Source organism: Podospora pseudocomata, chromosome 6 (genome assembly GCF_035222375.1).
Source record: "Podospora pseudocomata strain CBS 415.72m chromosome 6, whole genome shotgun sequence".
NCBI lineage: Eukaryota > Fungi > Ascomycota > Sordariomycetes > Sordariales > Podosporaceae > Podospora > Podospora pseudocomata.
The window spans coordinates 4,153,357-4,177,804 of record NC_085890.1 but is presented as its reverse complement, the minus strand read 5'-3'; the positions used below and the strand labels follow the sequence as shown (position 1 = coordinate 4,177,804).

Genomic DNA, 24,448 nt, shown 5'->3' with positions numbered 1-24,448 from the left:
TAGCTACAGTCCAGCATCCGCAGGGAAAGTCATCCAGGCACCCTTCAGGCATCATTCCGTCGGACTTGTTGTCAGTCTACCGACCTCTCACGAAACTATCGTTGGTGATGGTTTTCCGGGCTCTGCATCTGCAATTCATCAATCAATTCAACAGGTCCGCTGGCGTAATGGCAGCGCGTCTGACTACGATGTTACATTGTGCAATCAGGAGGTTCCAGGTTCGACCCCTGGGCGGATCGTTTTGTATATTCTGACTACCATATAGTAGACAACATTTTAGTTTTTGTTACCTGGGACTGGCCTACCACTGTGCGACTTTCCAAGTACTATAGTTATCCAAAGAGGAGGCTGGTCCTTTTACACGAAGAGGTGTCTAATAACATACACTACTAATCTTGGTGGCCCGCTGGCCAAATGGTAAGGCGTCAGATTTCGGTTAAGAATTACCTCTGAAGATTGCGTGTTCGAGTCGCGCGTGGGTCGAAACATTACTTTTGCATGAGGGCGAGACAAGCTTACAATTTTTTTGACACGGGCAAAATGCTAGCTAACATTGACAAACATATGTCCCTCTTATTCTCCCACCTCAGGCCTTGAGCTGCACCGCGCGCTTCGCCGTGGTCCCAGATCGCGTTGCCTGTCCGTTGAGTGCACTCCTGCATGTGATAGTGCCAGGCCGGTCAACCCGTCTCGAGGAGAAGGACCACAACCCACTGCCGGGAGGAGTTGCCGCCATAGCGCTGGTTGTGGTGGCCCTGTCACCGGGATAAGTTACCTGCATGTTGACCTTCCAGTCGACCAGATACAAACTGCTGCAAGTGACACCGATGGTGCCACTCTGGCCGCTCGTCCAGGTGACGGCATCAACCGACACGATATCCGGCCCAGAGAACAGCGAAACGGTGTAGGTGAAGTTACCCGTGGTGTTGTGCTTTGCCGACGAAATGGCAAGTTGGAACACGTACTCCCCGGTGGGTGCAGAGTTGGCAAAGCGAACCGAGATGGACTTGGAGTCAGACGAAGGAATGAAAGTGACAAGGTTGGACTGGGTTCCAGCAGACTGATCGGTCAACACGGACCAGCTCCAGGTCAGGGTGTCGTTGCTGCCCATGTTGTTGTTGTCCTGGTAGCCGCGAAGGGTAAAGGTGTCATCGTGACGGACATAGAGACGCTTGGTGTGAGGAACGGTGGCAACTTGGCTCCCGGTGGCAGAGATGGGGATCGTGGCATCGATACGGGGGTTGGCTGTCTGTGACTCCCCCTCGCCCGGCTCTCCAGGGGTGACCGGCCCGGCGCAAGTCGAAATGTTGAAGACGGTGACGCCGGACTGGGGGAAGGGGTCGAGGGGACCAAAGATGTTGCCATCCTCGTCGGGACCGACACCACGAGTCAGATGGGACATGGCGGCATACTCGTTGATGATGGGCTCGATGCCGGGAACGAGGAGCTCGGGTTGAATCCACTCGAGAATGGGAGCGACATACTCGCCCGCTACAATTCCGTTCCTGGTGACCACAGTCCCGCTAGAGGCAACCATGCGGTACTCACGCGTGTAGATGGAAGGGGTGGTCCCGTCGATGCGCGCGATCCACTTGTTGCGTCCACCCTCTTCAGGACGGGCCTGTCCAACACCGATAGATCTGTAGGTTTCATGGCCGGTGCAGGGATCGATATCAATGGCGCTGATGGAGACGGTGACGCTGGGATCACTCGTGTAGCCGATGAACCGTGTTTCGGCCACCTCGGCGTTGGTGTTGGGAGTGTACACGCCAACCAGTGTCTCTTCCACTCTGATGTAAGCTGGGCTGCCTGTGGTGGTGATCTGAACATTCCAGGCGACAATGTCGAAGCAAATGAGCTGGTTCTGCGCGTTGCGGAAGCCTCTGTACATGATAAAGTCTCCAGGAAGGAAAGGAGCCATGACCAACGGGTCGGGGGCTTGACTGTTTACTTTGGGTTAGTCAACAGACACCTTTGAGCCGATTCTTACTTACAAGATTCTGCGTGGGGTGCCAGCAACAACAGGCCGCTGCGAGGATGGGCAAAGTGTGTCGTTGGACGACCGAGGGACACACATGGGGAAGCCAGAGAATGAGATGACGCTAGGGCTCTTGTCATCGGCCACCATAAAGGGGGAGGAATAGCCGGCCGAGAAGACGGCATTCGGGTCGTTGATTCGAATGACGGGGCCGTTCAGAATCTTCATGGTGCCGTCAAAGTTGATCTCCTCAATGTAGCCCTGGTTGATCTCCATGGCGAACTCCTGAACAATTATCTGGGCTGCGATCGAGACGCCATTCACAATGTTGCCAGCGACCTGTTGTTCGGTTAGTATATTCTTGACGGTGTCGGATGATGTGAGAGACACACATTGACCTCGTATCCCATGACGGCAGCCTTTTGAGCTACAAAGTCCTTCCAGGGCACATAGGCCGCTGGAAAGGTAACCAACATGTTCTTAGGAACCTGGACTGTCCATCCATTGACCGAGATGGTTCCTCCAGTGTTGTAGGAAACATCGGTGGCGGTGGCACTTCTCAGGTCAGTGTTAAAGCCCACAAAGCCAACGTTTGGTGTCACTTACTCAACAAGAGCTCCGTCCAGCCACATGGGGATGTCAACCCCCAAGGCCCCGAGGACGAGGCAGAGAAGTGGGAAGAGCACAAGCATGGCTCCAAGTCTGGGCAGTGTATGGTTCAGTGACGAATGGTTTGATGGAACCGGTTGTCCGTGGCTGATTCCAACTGATTTCCCAAGGACACATTCCTGTGTCTTTATACTTTTGAACATCTCAACATAATCTCGGCAACTCCAACCGGTTCAGTCATTTCACCTTGTACAACTTGTTCATAACTACATGACTATTCATATCGGCTCGACCTTCCAAGGTTCACTCATTGTAGACAACTGGGTAGTAATTCTGACCAGAACCCGAGGTACCTTCCCAATCCGACGATTCGATATTCTGGGCATTGCCGTAGAGATGGCCCCCGAGCTCAAGGGGCGACATAGACATGGTGTTGTTCATGTTGATACCTCGCATCTCATTACGGAAATGGTGAGCGACTGCGGCCCAGCCGACTCACTGCAGGAGGATGTCGCTCTCGGATGCTTGCCAAGGAGTATTTACAAAGACAATGAAACCTAAGGTTCGAGGATGCTTGGCTCCTTGGTGATGATCAAGGGGTAGGTCTGTCAGTGGGTTTGCATCTCTTAGCTAAAAGCCCCGAACTGACACCCTCTGATACTACCACCGTAGATTAAGCGAGACAGGACAGACAGAGCAAACAGCTATACTATACCGGCCATGTCACAAGATCGACCAAACTGCCGAGCCTCAACCACGGTTCGCCACCCGCGGCAGGCCTGGAGCGGGCCTGAGCACTGAGAGCTCCCAAGCTCTCTCAAAATAGATTCACCGTGCTGCGTCCAAAGCACCCAATAGTTCAACTCGCTCGGTTTCATACACCTTTCTAGAGAAACGAGCTCATTTCTTTTTGATGGGAGTTGGACTATCGATTATCATATTGGTTCCGGCAGCAGCAAGTTTACCCGACAGATGTCGCGTATTCCTGCTCCTTTTGTCTGTATGCATCCCCGGAGGATTGTGGGCACCTTTGTCTTGACATGTGCAGCTGGCAAGCCATCACAGTAGGGTGCGGGGAAAGTTCCGTCTGCTCGTGTTCACTCCCAATATGTACAAGGCTTAGCGCGGGAGTAGCCATCACAGACGCCTGTCAATAATTCGGATTTAGGGTAGCATTCGTGGGTCGTGCCGTGCGGAGATGCAACCACGACGCTAACTCCGCCCCCAGCCGAGCTCGCTTGTTGTGTTCGTTTGGAAGTGCCGAACCAGAGCTGCTGCATCGACGGAAACACTCCCTCGTCAGTCAGTCGGGTCAATGTCAATCCGGCAGTGGCAGACGATACAGCGATGAAAACGTCTGACATGATGCAAGCCTTGGGCTGTATGGCGGGAAAGTTGATACGGGCTGACATGGGATGACATGGGGGTCAAAGTTGTGGACATGGAGGGCTCGGTCCAATCATTTACCCCTTGCCCCTTTTCTCGCCGCAAACATGCATCATTCACCTCGTCCATCGTGCCTCGATAGAAGCTGTAAAGAAGCAAATGGGTGGAAACATGGGCTCGGAATCCGTCGGATAGCATCCTGGACACGATGCCAAGAATACGAGATAGAAAACCAAAAGAGGATAACGCCAGAGCGATCCATGTGCGGGAGTGAGGCGCTAGTAGCGCCATCGGTTTAAGTCAGGAGCTAGCATCCAGCTCTTCGGGGAAACATATGGAAGAAGCCAAGTGCAGAATCGTGCCTGGAGATTCCCTGATCTCGTGGCAAAGTCTAGACCTGAGCCCTAATGCAGGACATTGATGTTGTGATCCCGCCGTGATGCCCGCTGCTAAGCCTCAATTTATTGAACGCCAAATATACCGTCGGCCTTGGGGAAACCAAGCCGTCAACGGCCCTTTCGATGTTAGTGTCTTGACAAAGCTTATCTCGGCTAAGCAAACCACCATTTCTTGGGAAACAAACGGTCAGACTGGGGTAGGAAGATATTGATAACAAGGCCTCTCTGTCTCGACCACCACGTGTGGCTGCCACGCCGCGAGGCTCCCGTTGCATGCTCTTGGTGCCAATAATCAAGGGTAAGAATTCCCCTTTTAGCATACACCGAATGCAAAGGAAGAGGCGCTGGTCAGTCACCTGGGGCCACTTTATGACTGATGCATCCACCACAAGGATCTTGGCCAAACACCCCAGCGTGATATTGAAGGTGGTGGATGCATCCACGCTTGCACTTTCCTCGGATTTGAGTTCATGAGGTCTACAGCTTGACGACTCAAGGAAGTTCTTGCCGTCTTGCCCTGTGCCCACCACCATCACGATCCGATTGACGAGACTATCGGTCCACTAGCACCACCACATTGTGAATGGAGCTGTTCAGAGTCCAAATAGTGGCGAGTTGAGCCCAAGCGACGCAAGCCGGGCGTCAAAATGATTCACTGCTCCTGGGACTCCACCTCGTGAGTTGCGAGGGTGTCATGAGGAGGGATAAAAGAACCAGACTTCCTGCGTCTAGGACTCAAAAGACATCTCTCCTCAAGCGGCTTCCTCCCTTCCATCTCTCGCAATGTTGTCCATCCTCACTTCCGCTCTTCTCGCCGTCTCGGCCTCGCCTGTTGTCTTGGGTCGGGCTGCGCCTGAGCAAAAGCACAAGCTGGTCGCCAGAAAAGATTGGGAGAGTCCTACCTATTCCTGGCTTTACCAATTTCCTCTGCCTATTCCTCCGGTCAAGACGCCCAAACTGTGAGCTTTTCTCTCATAATCTTTGCTTGACTTGGGGTATTGATTCGATCATAGGACCGTTACCAACCCGGTGACTGGCAACCCCATTCACTATTACGAGGTCTACATCAACCGGTTCACCCAACAAGTGTATCCAAACAAGGGCCCCGCAACTCTTGTTGGCTACGACGGCATCTCTCCCGGCCCGACCTTTATCGTGGAGAGAGGCCATGAGGCTGTTGTGCGCTTCGTCAACAATGCCAGCATCGAAAACTCGGTCCATCTCCACGGGTCATACTCTGTGAGTCTCCTTGTCGTGGCTTTGATGGCTGGTGACTGACATTTGTCAAATAGCGCGCTCCTTGGGATGGTTGGGCAGAGGATGTAACCATGCCAGGCGAGTTCAAGGATTACTACTATCCCAACCAACAGGCGGCCCGTTTCCTGTGGTACCACGATCACGCATTCATGCACACTGCTGAGAATGCATATTTTGGTATGATGGCCATCTCTGCAGCTTTTTTTTTTTCATCCGCTGACACCTACAAGGCCAAGCTGGAGCCTATATCATTCATGATCCTGCCGAGGACGCCCTGAACCTTCCCTCAGGTTACGGTATTCATGATATTCCTCTGGTACTCTCTTCCAAGCAGTACAACAACAATGGCAGTCTGTTCACCACCAATGGTGAGACGGACTCGCTCTTTGGCGATGTTATCCACGTCAACGGCCAGCCCTGGCCCTATTTCAACGTTGAGCCTCGCAAGTACCGCCTCCGCTTCCTCGACGCTGCCGTCTCCCGCACCTTCAAGCTCTACTTCCAGCGTCAAACCGGCAGTTCAGCCAAAATCCCTTTCCAAGTCATTGCCACAGATGCCGGCTTGATGACCTCACCAGCCACCACAAACGACCTTTACATCAGCATGGGAGAGCGGTACGAGGTTGTCTTTGACTTTTCGCCATTTGCTGGCCAAAATATCACCTTGCGCAACACGGACGACGTGGGCCAGGACGACGATTACCTCCACACCAACAAGGTCATGAGATTCATCGTTGGCAACACCCCAGTGACCGACACCAGCTCCGTTCCCAGCACTCTGGCTACTGTCGACTGGCCGACCCCTGATGGAACCGGTGTGGACAGACACTTTAAGTTTGACCGCTCCAATGGCGAGTGGCAGATCAACGGAGTCGTCTTTGCCGATGTCAACAACCGTGTGCTTGCCAATGTCCCCCGCGGCAAGGTTGAAATTTGGGAGCTCGAGAACGGCGGCGGCGGATGGAGCCACCCAATCCACATTCACCTGGTCGACTTCAAAGTCTTGTGGCGCTCGAATGACGATGGCAGACCGGTCTACAACTACGAGGCCCAGGGTTTGAAGGATGTTGTCTGGCTTGCGCCCAACGAGATTGTCAGAGTGGAGGCCCATTACGCCCCATGGGATGGAGTCTACATGTTCCACTGCCACAACCTGATTCACGAGGATGTAAGTATTCTTCTGCCCGTCGCCCTGAGCGCAGAGCTAACCTTGGCACTAGCACGACATGATGGCTGCCTTCAACGTCACTGCTCTGACTGACTTGGGATACAACGAGACCGCGTTCCGTGACCCCATGGAGGCCAGATGGAGAGCCGAGCCGGTCACGGCTGCCAAGTTCACCACGGCTGCCATCACCGAAAAGATTCAGTTCATGGCCAGACTGCAGCCCTACAACAATGTCGAGGAAGTCTTGGAGGTTCTCGACGAGTACTGGGCCACGCACAGCAAGCGTGACGCCCAAGACCCTGCTCCCAAGGCAAGAAGAATGAGAGTTGAGGGCGGGAAGGTTAAAGAGGTCCGGTGATATGATAAGGAATGATATTTGGAGTGGGCGCAGCGGTATAGGTATGGGTATGGTTTTGTAACAGTATGTACACATATGGTGGGAGGCAGGGTACATAGCTTTAAGGGTAACGATGCAATGTCGAGTTTTATGAATCCATTCAGAGACGAATGACTGGCCAACTTTGGCATCCACCAAGCAGTCACGTCGCCAGGATCAAAGTGATGGAAACCTCGAGCATCATGGAGGCCAAGGCAATGTCATGTTTACTACCCCTAAACCCCTGAGCCATGACACCACAATTTGAGCACCCAACGAGACAGCTTTTGTAGGTATCTGATATATCATAATCGTCAAGTCATCAATCTACTCCAATGTCCACAGCTCACCCGTGGCCTGGGCCTCCTTGACGAGCTCGTTGTAAATGGCGAGCTTCTCCTCGTAAATCTTGACCCAATCCTCTTCCTCCTCTCTCTTGCTGGCTCCGCTCCCACCAAACGCTCTAACGGCAGCATGGTAGACATCCGCCAGAGCACGGCAGACGGCACCGTGGCCGTTGGAGCTGCACTGGTAAAGAAGACTGCGACATGGTTAACATCCATTCAATGGGCCCGTAATTCCACAAGACAGGTACATACTCAACCTTGAACTTGTCGTCGATCCTCTTGCGGTTGGCATCCGTGAACCGGCTTTGCTTCTTGTAGTTTCTGTAACCAAAGTCGTGGCGGTGGCAGGCGGGAGTAAATGGGAAGCCAAACGGGTTGTCGGGGGAGTTTGAGCAGCCATCCGAGCTCCAGTCCAGAGACGCCGGGTTGCGGTTGTTACGCCTGACGGTGAACTGAGGGAGAGTCAGAGTGAAGATATAGTTGTCGGTCGTGGCAACGGCTGTCTGTCTGGACGCGATGCCCGACGATTCGGCCGCGGGCAAGGCCAGGACGGCGGGGAGAAAGGCGAGGAGGGAGAGTTTCATGGCGGCGGCTTTGAGAGGGGGTGAAGAGGATGGGGAGCAATGATGAGGTCTGGACGCCCATGGTATGGCTTTATACTTGATCCCTCGCTTCATCTCATTCTCAGAACGACAAGGAAAGCATCGGCGGTTTCCGACCAACTGCTGGTCGTCGGTCACAAAACGGGGTTCTCGATATGGACGAACCTGCCTCATCCAGCAATGCCAACCGAGTAGGCCATGTATGACAACGGTTCGGGATGCCACGCTGACGATCAGCTTTGCCGGATGCGGCAGGCCTGACAGTGCAAGATCATGGTGATGCAAAAAGAAGAGCACGTCAAAAACGTGCGATGATGGCTGGCTGGGTCATCAACACGGCCGAAGCTGGGTTGTGTAGACATTTGCGTCGCAACGAATGGGTCACGAATGCCCGTGTGCGGTTAAACAGCGACCTGGTTGGCTAAGAACAGATTGGCCAAGATGGCGAAGTGGTGATTTCGAAAACTAGCTTACTAGACTAGTTGCTCCGATTCGGGGCTCCTTGTGTCCGATGTGACGGCGGACTGACAGTACAGAAGGTTAAAAGTCTGGTTCAAAGCTGGGCTGGGACGGTTGGAAATGGCGGGACACTCTCGTTTCAAACACTTATAATTCCTACGGGTCAAATCCCAACCCCAACCCGAAACCCCGCACTCGCTTCTCGGCGATCAGGTACCCGCAACCCAAACAAAACACGTGGTGGCGTTTGTTGGCTCTTTGGGTAAAATGACGTTTGAGCCCAAGGTCACCAGTCATCAAACAATCCCCTCGGAACTGTGGCATACAGCGTTGCAACACTCGCCAAGAGCGGCCAGCATCCTATCAACCAGTCTTTCGCCCAGGCTCAAAACGGCAGGCAGTCCAGGATACCAAGACGCGTGAATCCGCCACGATGGGGCTCCAACCTCCCCCAGATAAGACGAAAGACTACTACGACCTTGGCGACTTTTACATGACCATCACCACCAGAAGCCACGATACACAGATATGGTTCAACCGTGGGCTCGTGTGGTGCTACGGGTTCAACCATGAAGAGGCCGTCAAGTGCTTTGAGCGGGCGGCTCTGACAGACCCCGACTGCGCCATGGCATACTGGGGTCTTGCTTATGCCCTGGGTCCCAACTACAACAAGCCGTGGGCTGCCTTTGATGACGAGGAAGGAAGCCGAAACCTGCGGCGGGCCAGAGAAGCTGTGGTTGCGGCATTGGCAAAGGCGGCGGCAGCGGCGCCGGTGGAGCGAGCACTTGTTGAGGCTCTCCAGCATCGGTACCCACAAGATCGAGGAGAGGCCAAGCAGGGATACGTCTGGAACCACACGTTTGCGCAAGCCATGGAAGTGGCATACAATGCTCACCCAAGCCATCCCGACGTGGCCGCCGTTTATGTCGACGCCTTGTTGAACCTGACACCATGGGACCTCTGGGACTTGCGAACAGGAGCACCGACCAAGGGGGCGAGGACACTGGATGCCAAAGCGGCCTTGGATGACGCCCTCTCCAAGCACCCCAACCACCCTGGAATGCTTCACCTCTACATTCACCTCATGGAGATGTCGGCCCAGCCCGAGCTTGCCCTGAACGCGGCCGACAGACTGTTGGGCATCATCCCCGACTCGGGCCATCTCAACCACATGCCATCTCACATTTACATGCTCTGCGGAGATTACCGTTCCGCCATAACTTCCAACTCGGCGGCTGTGCGGGCGGACCAGAAGTCTGTGCAAAGAGACGGCGCCATCAACTTTTACAGTCTGTACCGCTGCCACGACTTGCATTTTCGGCTTTATGCTGCCATGTTTGCGGGACAGTCCGCAGTGGCTCTAGAAACAGCCCAGTTGCTCGAAGAGGCGATACCGGAAGAGCTTCTGAGAGTGCAATCGCCGCCAATGGCCGACTGGCTGGAGGGATTTCTTGCCATGAGGGTACATGCGCTCGTTAGGTTTGGTAAGTGGGAGGCCATACAGCGTCTCCCTTTACCAAAAGACAAGTCGTTATTCTGTTCCACGACGGCCATGATTCTCTACGCAAAGGGTGTGGCTTTCGCCAATACCGGGAGATTCCAAGAGGCCGAGGAAGCGCGAGCTCAGTTCCGGAGTGCAGTCAAGACCGTGCCCGCCTCAAGGACAGTCTTCAACAACCCGTGCCAAGGTATCCTAGCTATCGCCTCTGCCATGTTGGATGGAGAGTTGGAGTATCGTCGGGGAAATATCGAGCTGGGGTTTGAGCATCTGCGCAGGTCTATTGAGTTGGATGATGCTCTGCCGTATGATGAGCCCTGGGGCTGGATGCAGCCGACCAGGCATGCTTATGGGGCTCTGCTGTTGGAGCAGGGAAGAGTAGAAGAGGCCCTTGCGGTGTATGCAGCGGATTTGGGATTCGATGGCACCCTTCCCCGAGCCTTGCAGCACCGAAATAATGTGTGGGCATTGCATGGCTATCACGAATGCCTCATCACGCTCAAGAGGGAAGCCGAAGCCAAGATTGTGTGGCCCCAGTTGCAGATTGCTTTAGCGGTAGCAGATGTTCCCGTTAAGGCTTCCTGCTTCTGCCGGAAGAATCCAGGTGGCACCCACAAGCTGTAGACCACTGCCTTGAATTGACTGGATACTCGAGAGACGGCTTCCCTTTTGCCTCATCAATCTGGATTGGATGTGGCATGAGTCGTTGGCATGATAGCCTCTTGTCAATCAGCGATCAAAATACACATCCCGATTTTCTGCTCAAAATCCATGCCAAACCATCTCTCCCACACATGCAGCATCATGACTTGGTTATCACCCCTCGATGATGGCCTATAATAACTGGCATTAAAGAAGGCTTCTAGATATTCCATACCCAAATGACAACAGTTCCTCACGGAGGAAAAGACTCGAAAGTGAAATGGATTAGGTATTCAGATGGTGAGCCCCACTGACCCTGAAACCTCAGGTTAAAAACTCATTGTCCGCACACGACAACATCAAAGGCTTTCGGGCCGGGAATGCTTGCGAGTACAACCTATCGTGGTGGAGTTGTACATACAGAGACAGACTACCATGCACGTTGGCCAGACTCTTGGCAGCACTCCAAACACTGCGCACGTTCTATCCCCCGGCTTTGGCCCATGACTGGTAGGCCGATCCCTTGGATTCAGACATAGATCCGTTAGTGGTGGTCGTTGCTCCAGTTGTAGTGGTGGTACTTGGCCGGTTTGGCAAGAGTTGATTTGTATTGAGAGATGGGGTGGAAAAGAAAACAGGTCTGCTGAGGAGAAGTGTACCCCCATATAGAAAGCCACCTCGGCCCCCTTCGTAGGTATTTCTCAAGCCACACTGGTCAGCCCCATGACATGGCTGTCTCTCGAAGGCTCAAAGAAAGATAGACATTTGTCCGCCCCAGGGTTCCAACGAGAAGCTGAACGAGTAATGCTCGACGCTCATGCCCATCTCCGGCTGTCGAGATTCTACGCTCGCTTGCTATTACACCATGCACCCCACGATTTGGCGCCGGCGTTCTATCTTGTTCCAAGTAGGAAAACGTAACCCGGTGAAACGATGGCTCAATGCTACCCTCCAGAGCTCCGTCTTTGCAGGTTTTCAGAGAGAAAAGGCTCCACAGCACGGCAAATAGCCAGGATTTGGGAAGGTGTCTGCGCCCCCTCGAACACACAACACGTTGCAACACAACTGCAAAGATAAATGTAATGAACAGTATCTTGACAGTGGTGTACCTATCTGGCTGTCTTGTGGTGCAGCGAGGTCCGAAGACGAATGAAAGTCTGCGGGAGATCGTGTTGGTGTGTTACTCTCGGAGACGGCAAGGAGGGGTTAATGCAGGAACTCGCCTTCAAATATCGACCTGGCTTATGGAAAAATCCTCCAATTTTTAAAAAGATCAACACGCTAATCAGCCTCCCAGAGCTACTTGGTACATAGACACTGGGCCGCGGCCGGGTAGAAAGTTGGTTGAGGAACCATGGATTTCCTCTTGCCCAGATGCAAGCTTACTTGTGTCATCGGATAGTTGAAAGCGCATTCCGGTCCAGTTCACCGTCTTGACAAATGAAGCGGGCATTGCGATCAGAGTCCCTCGCTAGCATGGACCGCGATCTCGACCTCGAGACGGAGAAATTCTCGATTCTATACCTTGGTCATGCTTCACAAAAAGGTCCGCCCGTAAGGGCAAGGGGCGGCGCATCGAGGTGATTTGGGATCAACGCCCGATATAGTGGTGGCAGATGATTACCAGCGGCCACGTTTGTTGAACGAGAAGGGCCGTTCGGTAAGATGCCAAGTTCGGCGATGCTACCTGACTACCTACCTATCTTACCTACGAGGCTTCTCCACCACACTACGACGAAAATGCGGGGAATGCCTGTCTGCCATCATTTGCGCCCTGAATGGTGGGAACTTCCGATTGTGGAACGTACCTCCGAAGACTGAAAGTCAAGGTACAGCATCGCCAGGAAACGAGTGTGGTAGCCTCAAGGTCGTGGTGTAGGCGATATGGGAGTGTACCTCGATCACATCTGCCATGTTGTACGGGAGATGATCATGTATAAGAAGACCAGGAACCCGTCGACTTGTTGTCCCGCTCTTTAGCAGCAGGCATCCCTCCATCTACCTACCTTCCCATCAGTCCCATCTCTTCATCATGCGTTTTCTCACCACCATTGTCGCATTCACCGGGTTGGTGACTGCGCTCCCTAGCCGCATCGAAGAGATCAGGTCGCTGGACCTCCTCGAGGACCTCTCAAAGAAGCAAACCCTCGAGACCCGGCAGAGCAGTCAGACCAGAAACGAGCTTCAGACCGGTGGGACTTGCCCTCCGATCATCTTCATCTATGCTCGCGGCTCCACTGAGGGCGGCAACCTTGTAGGCCCCGAATACCTGCTGCAACCTTTGGACACATGCTAACTCACCACCACCGACAGGGCTCGTTGGGACCATTGATCGCCGACGTTCTCGAGGCCAACTATGGCGCCAACAATGTCTGGATCCAGGGTGTCGGTGGCAACTACAAGGCCAACTTGCTTGACAACCTGCTTCCGGACGGCACCACAGCAGCGGCCATCACAGAGATGAAGAACCTCTTTACCCTGGCCAGCACCAGATGCCCATCGGCAAAGATTGTGTCTGGTGGCTACAGGTGAGCAGAAGCAAGTCCACATGTCCATGTACGGCGCTGACATCTCAACAGCCAAGGTGCTGCCCTTACGGCTGCTGCCATCCGTGACAGCACGGCCGCCATCCGGGAAAAGATCAAGGGAGTTGTTCTGTTTGGCTACACCAAGAACCAGCAGAACAATGGTGGGATCCCCAACTATCCTTCCAACCGCCTCACGGTATTCTGTGAGAGTGGAGACTTGGTGTGCTCAGGGACATTGATTGTGACACCTGCGCACGGCGAGTATCAAGACGAGGCTCGCGATCAAGCACCCAAGTTCCTCATTGCTCGCATCAACGCCAGCTGAAGGGATTATTGGATGGGAGGGAGATAGGCTCCAGGTCATTGCTGGATCAGAACTTGGGCTGAATGATGTGATGCGTTATGAAGTTAATCAAACTCATGTTGGTTGTTCAATTGGACTCTACGGAAATATGCTGGCCAGTACGTTGCCATAATCCCAATACGACAACCCCATCTTTTCGATATCGTAGTCGTTCCAGTACCCTCCTCCGGCAAGGGTACTTTGTTGATGCCACTGGGTAAGTCGGGTTCGCGCCTGAGCAGCAGTGGCGCCGTAAACCGGTTTGGAGTCATTGATGACCCAGATCAGGGGAACAACCTTCATACCCAAAAATGTCTGCCATCCAGGAGGGTTATTGTATGCCCCGCCGTCGTAGCATTGTAGATACACCCGATCAAGCAGCCAGTCTTGTTCCTTGAGCCCCTGATTAAGTTGATTCTTCACGTTGAGCCAGAACTGGGCGTTCGTATATGGCGCGATGGTGTATTTGTATCCGATCTGGCCCAGCATTCTTCCAAAGGCAACCGAACTTTTGAGATCATAAATGGATTCGTCGTCATTGTTGACGGCATCAAGCGTCCAAGCTTCCTTCAAGGCCTGAAAGTTGCGAAACAAAGGCGTCTCTGGTCCTGGGCCTGGTGTCACTATGAGGTTTCTCACATTCTGGGCGTTCATCGAAATCTCCAGCCTCGTGACGCCGGTTTCCCCCGTTTTCAGCGAGCGCACCTTTTGGGCCAGAGCAACACCCCCAACATAGACCCCGCCAGAAGCAACTCGCACATCTTGACTTCCAGGCGTGTTGGAATAATACATGATGTCGCCATTGCTCAAAATGCCCACGCCAAACATGATGAGAGTATTAAAGCCCGACGTCTTGAGGGCTGTTGTATTGGATTTCATGACATCTTTGAACAGAAAAATGCTTCGAACGCTGGCTGCCAGAGCAAGATGCCAGATGATGGGGAATAGGAACAGGGATCGCATTGTCGGATTTTTTTGGCATGGTGAGCCGTGGAGTGGGTGATTTGAACTGGTGGGGGGATAGATTATTGAAAGATATATCGAGAGTTCCAACTGAAAGCAGCTCTGCTGGCTCCGTTGTCCTGCTCTATTGGGACCGGGAAATATTATATCGTATATTAAAACGAAACTTGAGAGGGGGAAATGAAACGTTCGAGGTTTGGTTGGAGTGGTGGGTAAATCAGACCTTCGGCAGTTGGTACAAGCCATCCATTCAACATGGTTGCTGGGGGATTAATCAGCTTGAAATTTCACAGCCACCTGGTTCACTGTATGATGGTGTCCTTGCTATCTTCGGTTGGAAGTGACTATTGCTGTGCTAAAGCAACAACAGGTCTAATCGGCACCTGCTCGACTGATGAAGGCATCATTTGCTTGGTTGACGACCTTTGACCGGTCGATCAAATGGTGTAAGCAGAAACCGATTGAGAGAAGAACAGAGCTCCAGCATTGACTAAGGGAGAAGCTCTTGTAGAGGGGGGCGGCATCGCAGAAGTAGGAGCGACGGAAGGAATAGAGATAGAAAGGCAAGAAAAAAGTCATGCTCTAAGAAATAGGGATCAAACCAGGCGGATTCGACTGGGGTGAGGCTTGTCCGAAGGAGGTCAAAATCATGACTCGGTCGAGGTAGACCTATGAGACGTCGGCTTGAAAGAGGTAAGTAGGTTAAAGGAGGACTGGGCCAAGGAGAGTCCCCTAGAGGGGGTCTTGGATGAGGGCAGCATAGAGGATGCAGACTCAGAAGATATGGAATCGGACGAGCTAAGCATGAACTTGAAGGCAGACTTGGGGGATGCAGACTTGATGGAGGCAGGGTGCTCGGACAACTCGAAGAGGGCTTGGAGAAAGAGGCTTGATGCAGGTGGTTCCAGTTGTGGAAATGAAGTGATAGAGCGAGCGGTGGATGATGAAAGCTGACAGAGATCTGCTACAGCTGGGGTTGCAATGGAGGAGGAGAAGTTGCACGCTAGACTTGGTCAGGTATGGACAAGCATCAATATTGTTTCCCGTACATGTAGGTATACCACCAATAAAAGACAAAAGATTAACGGGATGGAGCCCCAAATACAAGGTACCTAAGCAGTTATCATTAGGTATCATAACTAGGGGCGGGGGTTGATTTCGAGCGTTGTCGATTGGAAGAAAAGTCCCTGACCATGACGAGGGCGAGTGAGGTTGCTGGGTGGAAAGAGTCCGAGTGGAACATTGAATTGCGAGCAAATAGATGATCTTGCTGGGAAGCTTGGCAGGGAAGCTTGGACGCAATATAGATAAGCAACAGTGAAAGATCTCGACAACAAAGAAGAGCACTTTTGCTGCTGCAGTGAGAAAGAAGTGCAAGCGGGGCTTGGTGCCTGTCACGTCCTAAACAATAGCTGAATGCTACCTACCTACCTATCATCACTTGCCACCTCCACTGCCGGTTCTCATGCGAGGCGCCATTCAATAGCACTCTGCAGGGTGACATATCACCATCATACTAAGGGTCTCTGTGCATATGCCTGGATCTTTTCGAAGGGCGATGTCATGAACTTGGGCGCAAATAGACGCACTGCGGGAATTTTGTGTTGATTTCATGTTACCTATTGTAGGCAGAGTGGGTAGTGCGCGTCAGTACGGTGGGTTCGTGTCAGAAGGTGTGGTATATCAAACAGTCAAATCGAGGGGGAAAAGAATGGTTGTATTCTCTTGCTATGTCAAGGTCCCAAAAACTCCCAATTTAAACCACCCAACGGTGGGTTCATTCCACCTTCCCACAGTAGCTGCTATTTATGTCGGTGCCATCCTCATCCTGAGCTTCATGCTCCCTGATCTTCAAGTCCCGCGACTGATACTGATCATGAATGCTACGTCCATCGGAGTGGCCCCTGAAGGTCATGTCTCTGCACCTTTTCCAATGCACTCTCTTATAACCCCCTTAATTGCTGTCCTCATTATACACCGCATTCTTCTGATCATCCAGCGCATCTATTTCCACCCTCTCTCTTCGTTCCCGGGCCCAAAATTGGCAGCTGCAACATCTCTTTACGAAACGTGGCATGCCCTCTTTTCACGCTCACCACTGTCATGGCCTGAACACCAGCGATTTGTCCTGCACCCCAAATATGGCCCTGTTGTGCGCATCCGGCCAAATGCCTTGCACATATCTGATCCCGACGCCTTTCGAGATGTTCACAAGGTCGGCAGCAAGTTTACAAAAGCAAAATACTTTTACGTTCCCTTCCGCCTCTCCAATGCGCTTTTTGGTTCGACGGACCCGGATTTCCACCGAAAAAGACGTTCGCTCATTGCACCCATGTTTGCCAAGGGTGAGGTGATCAAGCTCTACGAGGGCTTGGTAAAAGGCAAGCGGGAGATGATGGTGGGGAACATCAGGTCGTTCCTGGGAAGGGGTTCCAGTGTGGTGAACATGAAGAATGCACTGGCTGGGCTAGTCGTTGATGTCGCGGCAGAGGCCATCTGTCAGACATCCTACGGGTATGTTTGTTTGATCTTGGTTGTTCAAAAGCCTGCCTATGCTTACCGTGCACCAGCTTGTTGGAAACTGACACGCTCGAGGCACACCCCCTGACGAGCTCAGTCGACATGCTCGCCCAGTCCTGGACAATAGTCAAGTACTTTCCTCCCGTCGTGCCGATTCTCGAGGTCGTCCCTCAATCCATCATGACAAAGTTGATCCCTGCTGCCACCGGACAAGCCATCATCAGAAACACCACAGCAGTCGAAGTGTTTCGAATTATGAACGAGCAAAAGAGGCCTGCCGGAAAGCCAAGAAGCAAAGAGTCATCAATCATTGCTAGGCTGTTGGATTCCCTGGACCCAAATACTGTCATTGCCGAGGGGTACACAATACTGGGAGCAGCATTGCACACTACACTCTGGTCGCTGACCCGGACTGCGTACTTTCTGGGTGCCTACCCTGCCGTCCAAAACAAGTTGTTTTCAGAACTGAAAGCAGCCTTCCCCGACAAAGGCTCAGACATCACCAACGCGTCTCTGGAGGCTCTGTCCTATTTTTCTGCTTTTATGAAGGAGTCGTTGCGGCTGGCACATGCAATCCCTGGGGCCATGCCTCGTGACACGCCAGCCCAGGGAGCTGTATTATGTGGATATGACATCCCCGGCGGCACGGTTGTAGAGACAGACAACTATCACGTTCATCACAACGAAAAGATCTTTCCGGATCCGGAAAGGTTCGAACCGGAAAGATGGCTCCCCGGAGGAAGCTCAAAGGGCATGGAAAAGTATTTGGTACCCTTTGGCATGGGCAACATGATGTGTGTTGGTTACACGCTGGCCAATCTGAATCTCAACCATGCTGTTGCGGGCGTGGTGAGAAACTTCAAGCTGGATCTTACAGAGCCTCTCCGGAACCAAGGGTTTCCCTTTGTGATGAATTGGGTTTCTGTGTACCGGGGGCCCTCGCTTGATTTTGTTGTGGATGAGAGGGACAGCTAGGATACATTGTGTGTTTGTCAACTTGGGTCTGATCTCACATTAGCATCCCCAAAATGTTCATAACAGGCTCCAACACCCACAGCACCAAGCTGATGCACCCAAAGACAGCCATAGGCAAGCCAGAGAGTGTAACATGGCCAAAGAACCCTCCTCTTCGCTCAACCGTGGCCCACAGCTCCTCCACCAACACGTCCTCTGCACCTTTCCACTTCCATGGGCCCCTCAACCGGAATTTGGTGTTGAAATTAGCTGCTGTCGACCGGCACGTTGAGTCTGTTCGGGTCAGACTTGTTACCAAGAATGGGCAAAATGACAGGATCAGGAACTCTCTTGGGCGCGCACAAAAATCCATCGCGGTGGCTCATCAAGACTCTTTTGATGGGGCTGTGCATGGCGAGGTATCCCAGATCCATGGCCGTCTCGCCACTACCCAAGATAAGCACCGTTTTCCCCACTCCAAACTGGCTCCTATTCTTGAACTCGGACGAGTGAAAGACTTTGATACTCGGTCCACGCCGTTGATGTTTGGGATATTCGGAGTAACGTGGAGTCCGGTACAAATGGCCACGGCATCGCATTCGTGTTCTGCAGTCTGTGGACCGTCTTGCTGCCGATAAGTAATGATATGGCCCCTGTTCCCGTTTTTGCGGATCGAGACAACGGTAGTCGAAAGTTTGATGTGCTCCCAAAGCCCAAAGTGTGTGCAGTAATCGTTGAGGTACTCGACATAACGGTCAGTCGAAAGGAAGTCCGGGTCGGAGTCCTGAGGCCTAAAGTCGGAAAATGTCGTAAGCTGTTTCGAAGATATAAGCTACAGTACACTTGGTGAGCCGGTGAGTGATCAAAGCATCCTGCAAACATACCTCTCCATCCTCATATGTGCGATGAGCAAACGTCCCCCCCCACCGATGACTCGGACTCGAACAAGATCGGTTCGACAGGGTCAGAACCCAGAGAGTCACAAGCTGAGAGCAGATACTTTAGTGTCACTAGACCCGAAGGCCCGGCACCGACGACTGCCACCCGCATATTGTCTCAGAAAAATGGAAACCTGTGCGAGGACCGTGGAGGTGACCAGCCTGTGAGAATTGGAATCTGGAGCTTTCATATATGGTCAACCGTTACCTGAATATGTCTAGGCTGTTAGCATCCTCAGGGCCAAGCAGCCAAAAACACTAACGTACATTATAAGCGAGTCGCGCATATAAGCGAGTCGCGCACTGGCCATTGCGACGCGTTCTCTCTACACTTAACATCATTTTTCTCTACAACCCAACATGCCACCTACTTTAAAGGAAGCGAGGGTAATCTTAGCCCTTGAAGCTCTCCAAAAGGACGAAAAATTACGCCTCAGAGCCGCAGCTAAGCTCTATAATGTACCACCATCAACCCTCCGTGACCGACGCGCTGGCCGGCCTGCACGACGCGACACCACGCCCAATTCGAAGAAGCTCACTCAATCAGAAGAGGATGCTATTATTCAATACGTTATTGAGCTATGTGCGCGAGCTTTTCCACCAAGATTGCGTGGTGTGGAAGATATGGCCAACCAACTGCTACGCGTACGCGACGCGCCCCCTGTTGGCAAGCTCTGGGCAACAACTTCGTCAAACGCCAGCCACAGCTCCGTACGCGTTTTACACGTAGATACGACTACCAGAGGGCCAAGTGCGAGGATCCAAAGGTCATCAGCGAGTGGTTCACGCTTGTGCGGAACACCAAGGCCAAGTACGGTATTGTGGATGACGATGTCTACAACTTCGACGAGACTGGGTTCATGATGGGTATTATCTTCGCGGGCATGGTAGTTACGACCTCAGACGGCCTTAGCAAGGCGAAACTGGCCCAGCCTGGCAACCGCGAATGGGCAACGGTGATCCAGGGAGTCAATGCCCTCGGCTGGGCTATCCCTCCCTTCATCATCTTGGCCGCACAGTACCACCTTGCTAACTGGTACACCGAGTGCAACCTACCGTCTACCTGGCGCATCGCAACCACCGATAATGGCTGGACTACCAATCTGGTAGGCCTAGATTGAATCAAGCACTTCGACTATCATACAGCGTCCCGCACAAAGGGCAAATATCGGTTGTTGATCCTCGACGGCCACGAAAGCCACCACTCGACCGAATTCGAGCGCCACTGCCAGGAGAACAACATCATCACGCTCTGCATGCCTCCGCATTCTTCACACTACCTCCAGCCACTCGATGTCGGCTGCTTTGGGCCATTGAAGCAAGCGTACGGCCGCCAGATCGAGGACTTGATGCGCATGCATATCAACCACGTAAGCAAGCTCGAGTTCCTCTGTGCCTTCCGCGAGGCCTTTTTTGCCTCTATAACAGAGAAGAATATACAGGGTGGCTTTGCAGGTGCTGGCCTTGCGCCGTACGATCCAGAGAGGGTGCTTTCCAAGCTAGATGTAAAGCTTCGTACGCCAACACCTCCAAACTCACGGCCCGGCACTGCACAACCTTGGGTCTTCCAGACACCACACAACCCCGAGAAGCTGACTCGCAGTCAACGCTTATCAAGACTCGCATTGCCAACCATCAAAATAGCTCCCCGACTTCAATGTTGGCTGCTGTGGACCAGCTTGCTAAGAGTACAATGGCTGTGATGCACCAGGTGGCTCTCCTTCGTGCAGAGAACACTTCACTCCGCAAGACCAACGAGGCACTAAGTAAGCGCCGGAGAGCCAAAAAAACACGTGTGCGGCTCGGAGGATCACTTACTCTGCAAGATGCAAAGGATATACTTGACCAGAAGGCCGTGGGTGGGGAGGCAGCGCAAGAAACGCAGCAGGATGGCGGTAATGCAGGGGGAGCTCGTACGAAGGTTCGGTGCTGTGGTGTGTGCGGCAAGCCTGGCCATAATGCACGTACATGCCAGGAGGCTGCAGAATCATCTGATTCATCTGTTTCTGATTCAGTTATTGTAGTTTCCTAGTGTTGTGGTTGTGTAATTGAGGATAGTTGTGGTAGGGTAACAGAGAGTGCGCGACTCGCTTATATGCGCGACTCGCTTATATGCGCGACTCGCTTATATGCGCGACTCGCTTATATGCGCGACTCGCTTATAATGTACGTTAGCCTGTGACAAATACACTTGCATGCATGTATCGGCATGATTGTGACATTGGACACTCGGTTCAATTTGCCAAAAGCTGATCCTTCTCTATCCAGCAGACATTCTCCTTTCGAAACTCCCAGCAACTCAAATCCAAACAGGGCAAAAGCACCCAACTTGTACATCGACTCAAGTTGCTTCCAGTGGTCTGTTTTCCATGGTCTGGCGGAATGCCTGCAGTGCGGCTCGCGGTTGATCCGAGGATCTAAGACGGCCAAGCGTCAGCGGCCAGAGTGTGATGGACTAGAAAATAAAAACTCACACAAGATGCCCCGCACTATACACTCGAAGCCAGCTTAGGTTCTCGACCGTCTTGAACTCGCCGAAAGATGTTCCGTTGACTTGATAGGCGCTCATGCCTCTCTTGACAAAGTCAAGCTGCCCTGAATAGTCAATCGCGTTCGCAACAGCAAGATTGCCCATCCAGTTGCAAAGATAGTCTGCGCCAGACATGCATGTCAGCTTCATTGACAGATAAGGAAACCAGACCAGGAACAAACACACCGGCATCCCCGGCCCACAACAGCACTCTCACACCTGACTGGACAACCTCGCTCAGCTCACCGAGGAAGGATCTCGATGCTATATCGCTGTCAGCGCGGCGTAGCCCAGTCGCCCAGAAAACAACTCACGGTCTCCGGTACTGTCAAACAGCCCCCAGGCGATGTCGGAACACTCGGTATAGTCGCGCTGAGCGCCAATGGCATCCTTCACGTCAGACCTCGCCAGATACTCATGGTACATATCTGTTCCTGGGATCCCAGTCCATGTGTCGACCCTTCTGACGTCGTACAGGTCGAATCGCTGGAGCTCCACGGTAAAGAGACCCAACGCATCGTAACAGGTGTTGTGGGCATGGTTGCAATCTTCCGCTGACCCTGTGGTCACGGTGCAGTTTTTCAATGCTGGAACGCATCGTTGTTGGTATAGAGTGATTCCAGTTGAATACTGCGACTGATTCACAAGTTGCCTGTAGTTGTTGGTGAGTCCAAAATCGAGGTACGCAGGAAACTGGAGCTTGGGGTCGACCCAGCCATTGTTGATTCCCAAGGCAATAATGTCGATCTTGACTGCGTTGGAAACGTTTTGGTCTACGACCTTGTTTTGCTGCTGGATAAAGCGGACGATGTCCGGCCCGTAATGTCCTGAACGCTATCAGCCTACGCGAAGTACTGTGCACCGCAAGAGGATACCGACCGCCATAGCTCTCAGTGAAGAGGCCAAACTGTGACTTGGCTAGCTCAGGCTTGGCAGCAAGAAAGGCCTGCAGAAACGTCCACACATAGACCGAGCCCTGAGTGGTGGCGTTCACTTGGCCTACCCCATAGCTTTCGTCTGTTAACCGGGTTCCCTGCGCGTTGAGATAGACCAACAAACCTGAAGCCCACACCAACGGGCTGATCAAGGTAGAGCATGTTAGCGTAGCTGTTCCAGCTCTCTTCATTCAACACTGGGTCAGATCCCGCTGGCGATCCATCAGGAAAACGACAAGGCCCATGTTCGACAAAGAGACCAAGCATCGAGCTGCATCCTGGGCCACCGTTGAGCCACAGAGCCAAAGGGGCGGTTGCAGGGCTGTTACGAGACTCAAAGAACCAAAAGAAGAGGTTGATGTCCTCGCTGATGCGGATGTATCCGCTGAGTTGATTCACATTGGGGGTTGTCTCGCAGATACCAGAGTTACTGACTATCGAAAGCTTGCTGTTGGTGTCCGCGTGGTAAAAGGTGCGGTAAGGGATGCCGTTCACGACTTCCTCATTCCACTGAGAAACAGCAAAGGAGCAAGGGAGAGCCGCTGACAGAAGCAGCAAGAGACCAAACAAGCACGCCATGTCGACAGTCTTTTGAAACGTGAACCAGCCGGTCAAGATTTCCTGCTCATGATATCGATCTGCTGTCGTCAAAAGAGCACCCTGGCCGGGGCATGAGCTCAGAAAAGACCAGATGTCCATGTTGTCCAGACTGTGACACACCGGTATGCCAAAACCAATATCATTCCCGCACTGCAACACGTCAAGTCGTCGCTCCGAGACCTCGTGCCTCTCAGGGGCTGCCAAGCGAAATACAGGTACCCTAACCCTAGCGTGCACACTCCAAACTCCACAGTGGACACATCTCCAACGGGCAGCTCCGAAGTGCGTTAGTTGAGTCATTCCTGAAACTGAGGAGGCAAAAACACTGAATGACCTCGTCTGGACTCACTCACCCAGTGATCACCCACCCAGCACGCATTTCAACAATGGCCAACGACCACTTCCTGACGCTGTCGTGCCCTGACAAGCCGGGCATCGTTCACGCCGTGACGGGCGTGTTCGCCGGCGAAAAGGTCAACATCATCGACCTGCAGCAGTTTTCGGATCCCGTCACAGAAAAATTCTTCATGCGTGTGCACTTTGGCCCAACACCGACCGAGTCGCCCGAGTTCTTGCGCCCGCACTTTGAGAAGCTGGCCGGCGAGTATGACATGACGTACGACATCCGGCCCGTGGCACAAAAGCCAAAGGTCCTCATCATGGTGTCCAAAATCGGCCACTGCCTCAACGACCTCCTCTTCCGCGCCAAGACGGGCCAGCTTCCCATCGAAATCCCCCTCATCGTGTCCAACCACCCAGACTTTGCGCCCCTCGCCGCCAGCTACGGCATCGAATTCCGCCACCTCCCCGTCACCAAGGACACCAAGGCGGCACAGGAGGGCCAGATCCTGGAACTCATCAAAGAGCACAATGTCGAGCTTGTGGTGCTGGCGCGCTACATGCAGGTGCTGAGCCCGACGCTGTGCGAGGCCATGAGCGGCAAGATCATCAACATCCACCACAGCTTCTTGCCCAGCTTCAAGGGCGCCAAGCCCTACCACCAGGCCTACGACCGCGGTGTCAAGATTATCGGTGCCACGGCGCACTTTGTCACGGCTGACCTTGACGAGGGGCCCATCATTGAGCAGCGCGTTGCCCGCGTGGACCACAGCCTGAGCCCCAAGGCGCTGGTGGACGAGGGATCCAACGTAGAGAGCCAAGTGCTTGCGGCCGCCGTCAAGTGGTATGCCGAGAGGAGGGTGTTTTTGAACGGCACCAGGACTGTTGTCTTTTAGAGTACGATACAATGGATGCTGTCTGCCAATAAATTTGTTCAAAAACCGAGTGCCCGATTAGATGGTCGCGCGCGTGAGACTGGCTGCCCGTGTTGTCCGACGGTGTTGTGACGCGGCTGAGCAGCGCGGTTTTCCATGGTTGAACTCCAAAGTCCCGGCGACGCGGATTAGGCGAGGTGGTG

General features: G+C 53.0%; 10 protein-coding genes and 2 non-coding genes across 12 annotated transcripts; 6 read left to right on the top strand and 6 right to left on the bottom strand.

Annotated features, from left to right (window-relative positions):
- Positions 1–153: 153 nt before the first annotated feature.
- On the bottom strand, positions 154–239 carry QC762_0103100. Its single transcript has one exon. It is a non-coding gene; the product is annotated as a tRNA-Arg (tRNA).
- Positions 231–2,737, bottom strand: QC762_611180 (uncharacterized protein). Its single transcript, XM_062892798.1, has 5 exons — positions 2,585–2,737; positions 2,371–2,533; positions 1,995–2,317; positions 553–1,943; positions 231–491 (listed from the first exon to the last, which is right to left on the bottom strand). Exons 1-4 carry the CDS (start codon positions 2,668–2,670, stop codon positions 587–589), a joined length of 1,929 nt encoding a protein of 642 aa, XP_062741416.1. The 5' UTR covers positions 2,671–2,737; the 3' UTR covers positions 231–491; positions 553–586.
- On the bottom strand, positions 401–483 carry QC762_0103090. The gene has a single exon. It is a non-coding gene; the product is annotated as a tRNA-Arg (tRNA).
- A 2,048-nt stretch (positions 2,738–4,785) lies between the features above and the next one.
- On the top strand, positions 4,786–7,307 carry QC762_611170 (uncharacterized protein). The gene is made up of 5 exons (XM_062892797.1): positions 4,786–5,330; positions 5,385–5,610; positions 5,664–5,805; positions 5,859–6,796; positions 6,849–7,307. Exons 1-5 carry the CDS (start codon positions 5,155–5,157, stop codon positions 7,152–7,154), a joined length of 1,788 nt encoding a protein of 595 aa, XP_062741415.1. The 5' UTR covers positions 4,786–5,154; the 3' UTR covers positions 7,155–7,307.
- Positions 7,308–7,370: 63 nt separating this feature from the next.
- On the bottom strand, positions 7,371–8,660 carry QC762_611160 (uncharacterized protein). Its single transcript, XM_062892796.1, has 2 exons — positions 7,772–8,660; positions 7,371–7,713 (listed from the first exon to the last, which is right to left on the bottom strand). Exons 1-2 carry the CDS (start codon positions 8,293–8,295, stop codon positions 7,500–7,502), a joined length of 738 nt encoding a protein of 245 aa, XP_062741414.1. The 5' UTR covers positions 8,296–8,660; the 3' UTR covers positions 7,371–7,499.
- A 187-nt stretch (positions 8,661–8,847) lies between these two features.
- QC762_611150 (uncharacterized protein) lies at positions 8,848–10,702 on the top strand (the record flags this gene model as incomplete). The annotated part of the gene is given in 2 exon segments (XM_062892795.1): positions 8,848–8,950; positions 8,964–10,702. The coding sequence occupies 2 exon segments, from the start codon at positions 8,848–8,850 to the stop codon at positions 10,700–10,702; spliced, it is 1,842 nt and encodes a 613-aa protein (XP_062741413.1).
- A 257-nt stretch (positions 10,703–10,959) lies between these two features.
- Positions 10,960–11,227, top strand: QC762_0103040 (uncharacterized protein; the record flags this gene model as incomplete). The annotated part of the gene is made up of 2 exons (XM_062884222.1): positions 10,960–11,009; positions 11,086–11,227. The coding sequence occupies 2 exons, from the start codon at positions 10,960–10,962 to the stop codon at positions 11,225–11,227; spliced, it is 192 nt and encodes a 63-aa protein (XP_062741412.1).
- Positions 11,228–12,244: 1,017 nt separating this feature from the next.
- Positions 12,245–13,614, top strand: QC762_0103030 (uncharacterized protein). Its single transcript, XM_062884221.1, has 3 exons — positions 12,245–12,974; positions 13,034–13,248; positions 13,300–13,614. Exons 1-3 carry the CDS (start codon positions 12,753–12,755, stop codon positions 13,571–13,573), a joined length of 711 nt encoding a protein of 236 aa, XP_062741411.1. The 5' UTR covers positions 12,245–12,752; the 3' UTR covers positions 13,574–13,614.
- A 76-nt stretch (positions 13,615–13,690) lies between these two features.
- QC762_611130 (uncharacterized protein) lies at positions 13,691–14,800 on the bottom strand (the record flags this gene model as incomplete). Its single annotated transcript, XM_062892794.1, has 1 exon — positions 13,691–14,800. One exon carries the CDS (start codon positions 14,798–14,800, stop codon positions 13,691–13,693), a length of 1,110 nt encoding a protein of 369 aa, XP_062741410.1.
- A 1,687-nt stretch (positions 14,801–16,487) lies between these two features.
- On the top strand, positions 16,488–17,162 carry QC762_611120 (uncharacterized protein; the record flags this gene model as incomplete). Its single annotated transcript, XM_062892793.1, has 1 exon — positions 16,488–17,162. One exon carries the CDS (start codon positions 16,488–16,490, stop codon positions 17,160–17,162), a length of 675 nt encoding a protein of 224 aa, XP_062741409.1.
- Positions 17,163–21,168: 4,006 nt separating this feature from the next.
- On the bottom strand, positions 21,169–23,593 carry QC762_611100 (uncharacterized protein). Its single transcript, XM_062892792.1, has 7 exons — positions 23,385–23,593; positions 22,556–23,306; positions 22,376–22,506; positions 21,811–22,323; positions 21,683–21,760; positions 21,441–21,618; positions 21,169–21,383 (listed from the first exon to the last, which is right to left on the bottom strand). Exons 2-7 carry the CDS (start codon positions 23,128–23,130, stop codon positions 21,308–21,310), a joined length of 1,551 nt encoding a protein of 516 aa, XP_062741408.1. The 5' UTR covers positions 23,131–23,306; positions 23,385–23,593; the 3' UTR covers positions 21,169–21,307.
- QC762_611090 (uncharacterized protein) lies at positions 23,418–24,266 on the top strand (the record flags this gene model as incomplete). The annotated part of the gene is made up of 1 exon (XM_062892791.1): positions 23,418–24,266. The coding sequence occupies one exon, from the start codon at positions 23,418–23,420 to the stop codon at positions 24,264–24,266; it is 849 nt and encodes a 282-aa protein (XP_062741407.1).
- Positions 24,267–24,448: the final 182 nt, after the last annotated feature.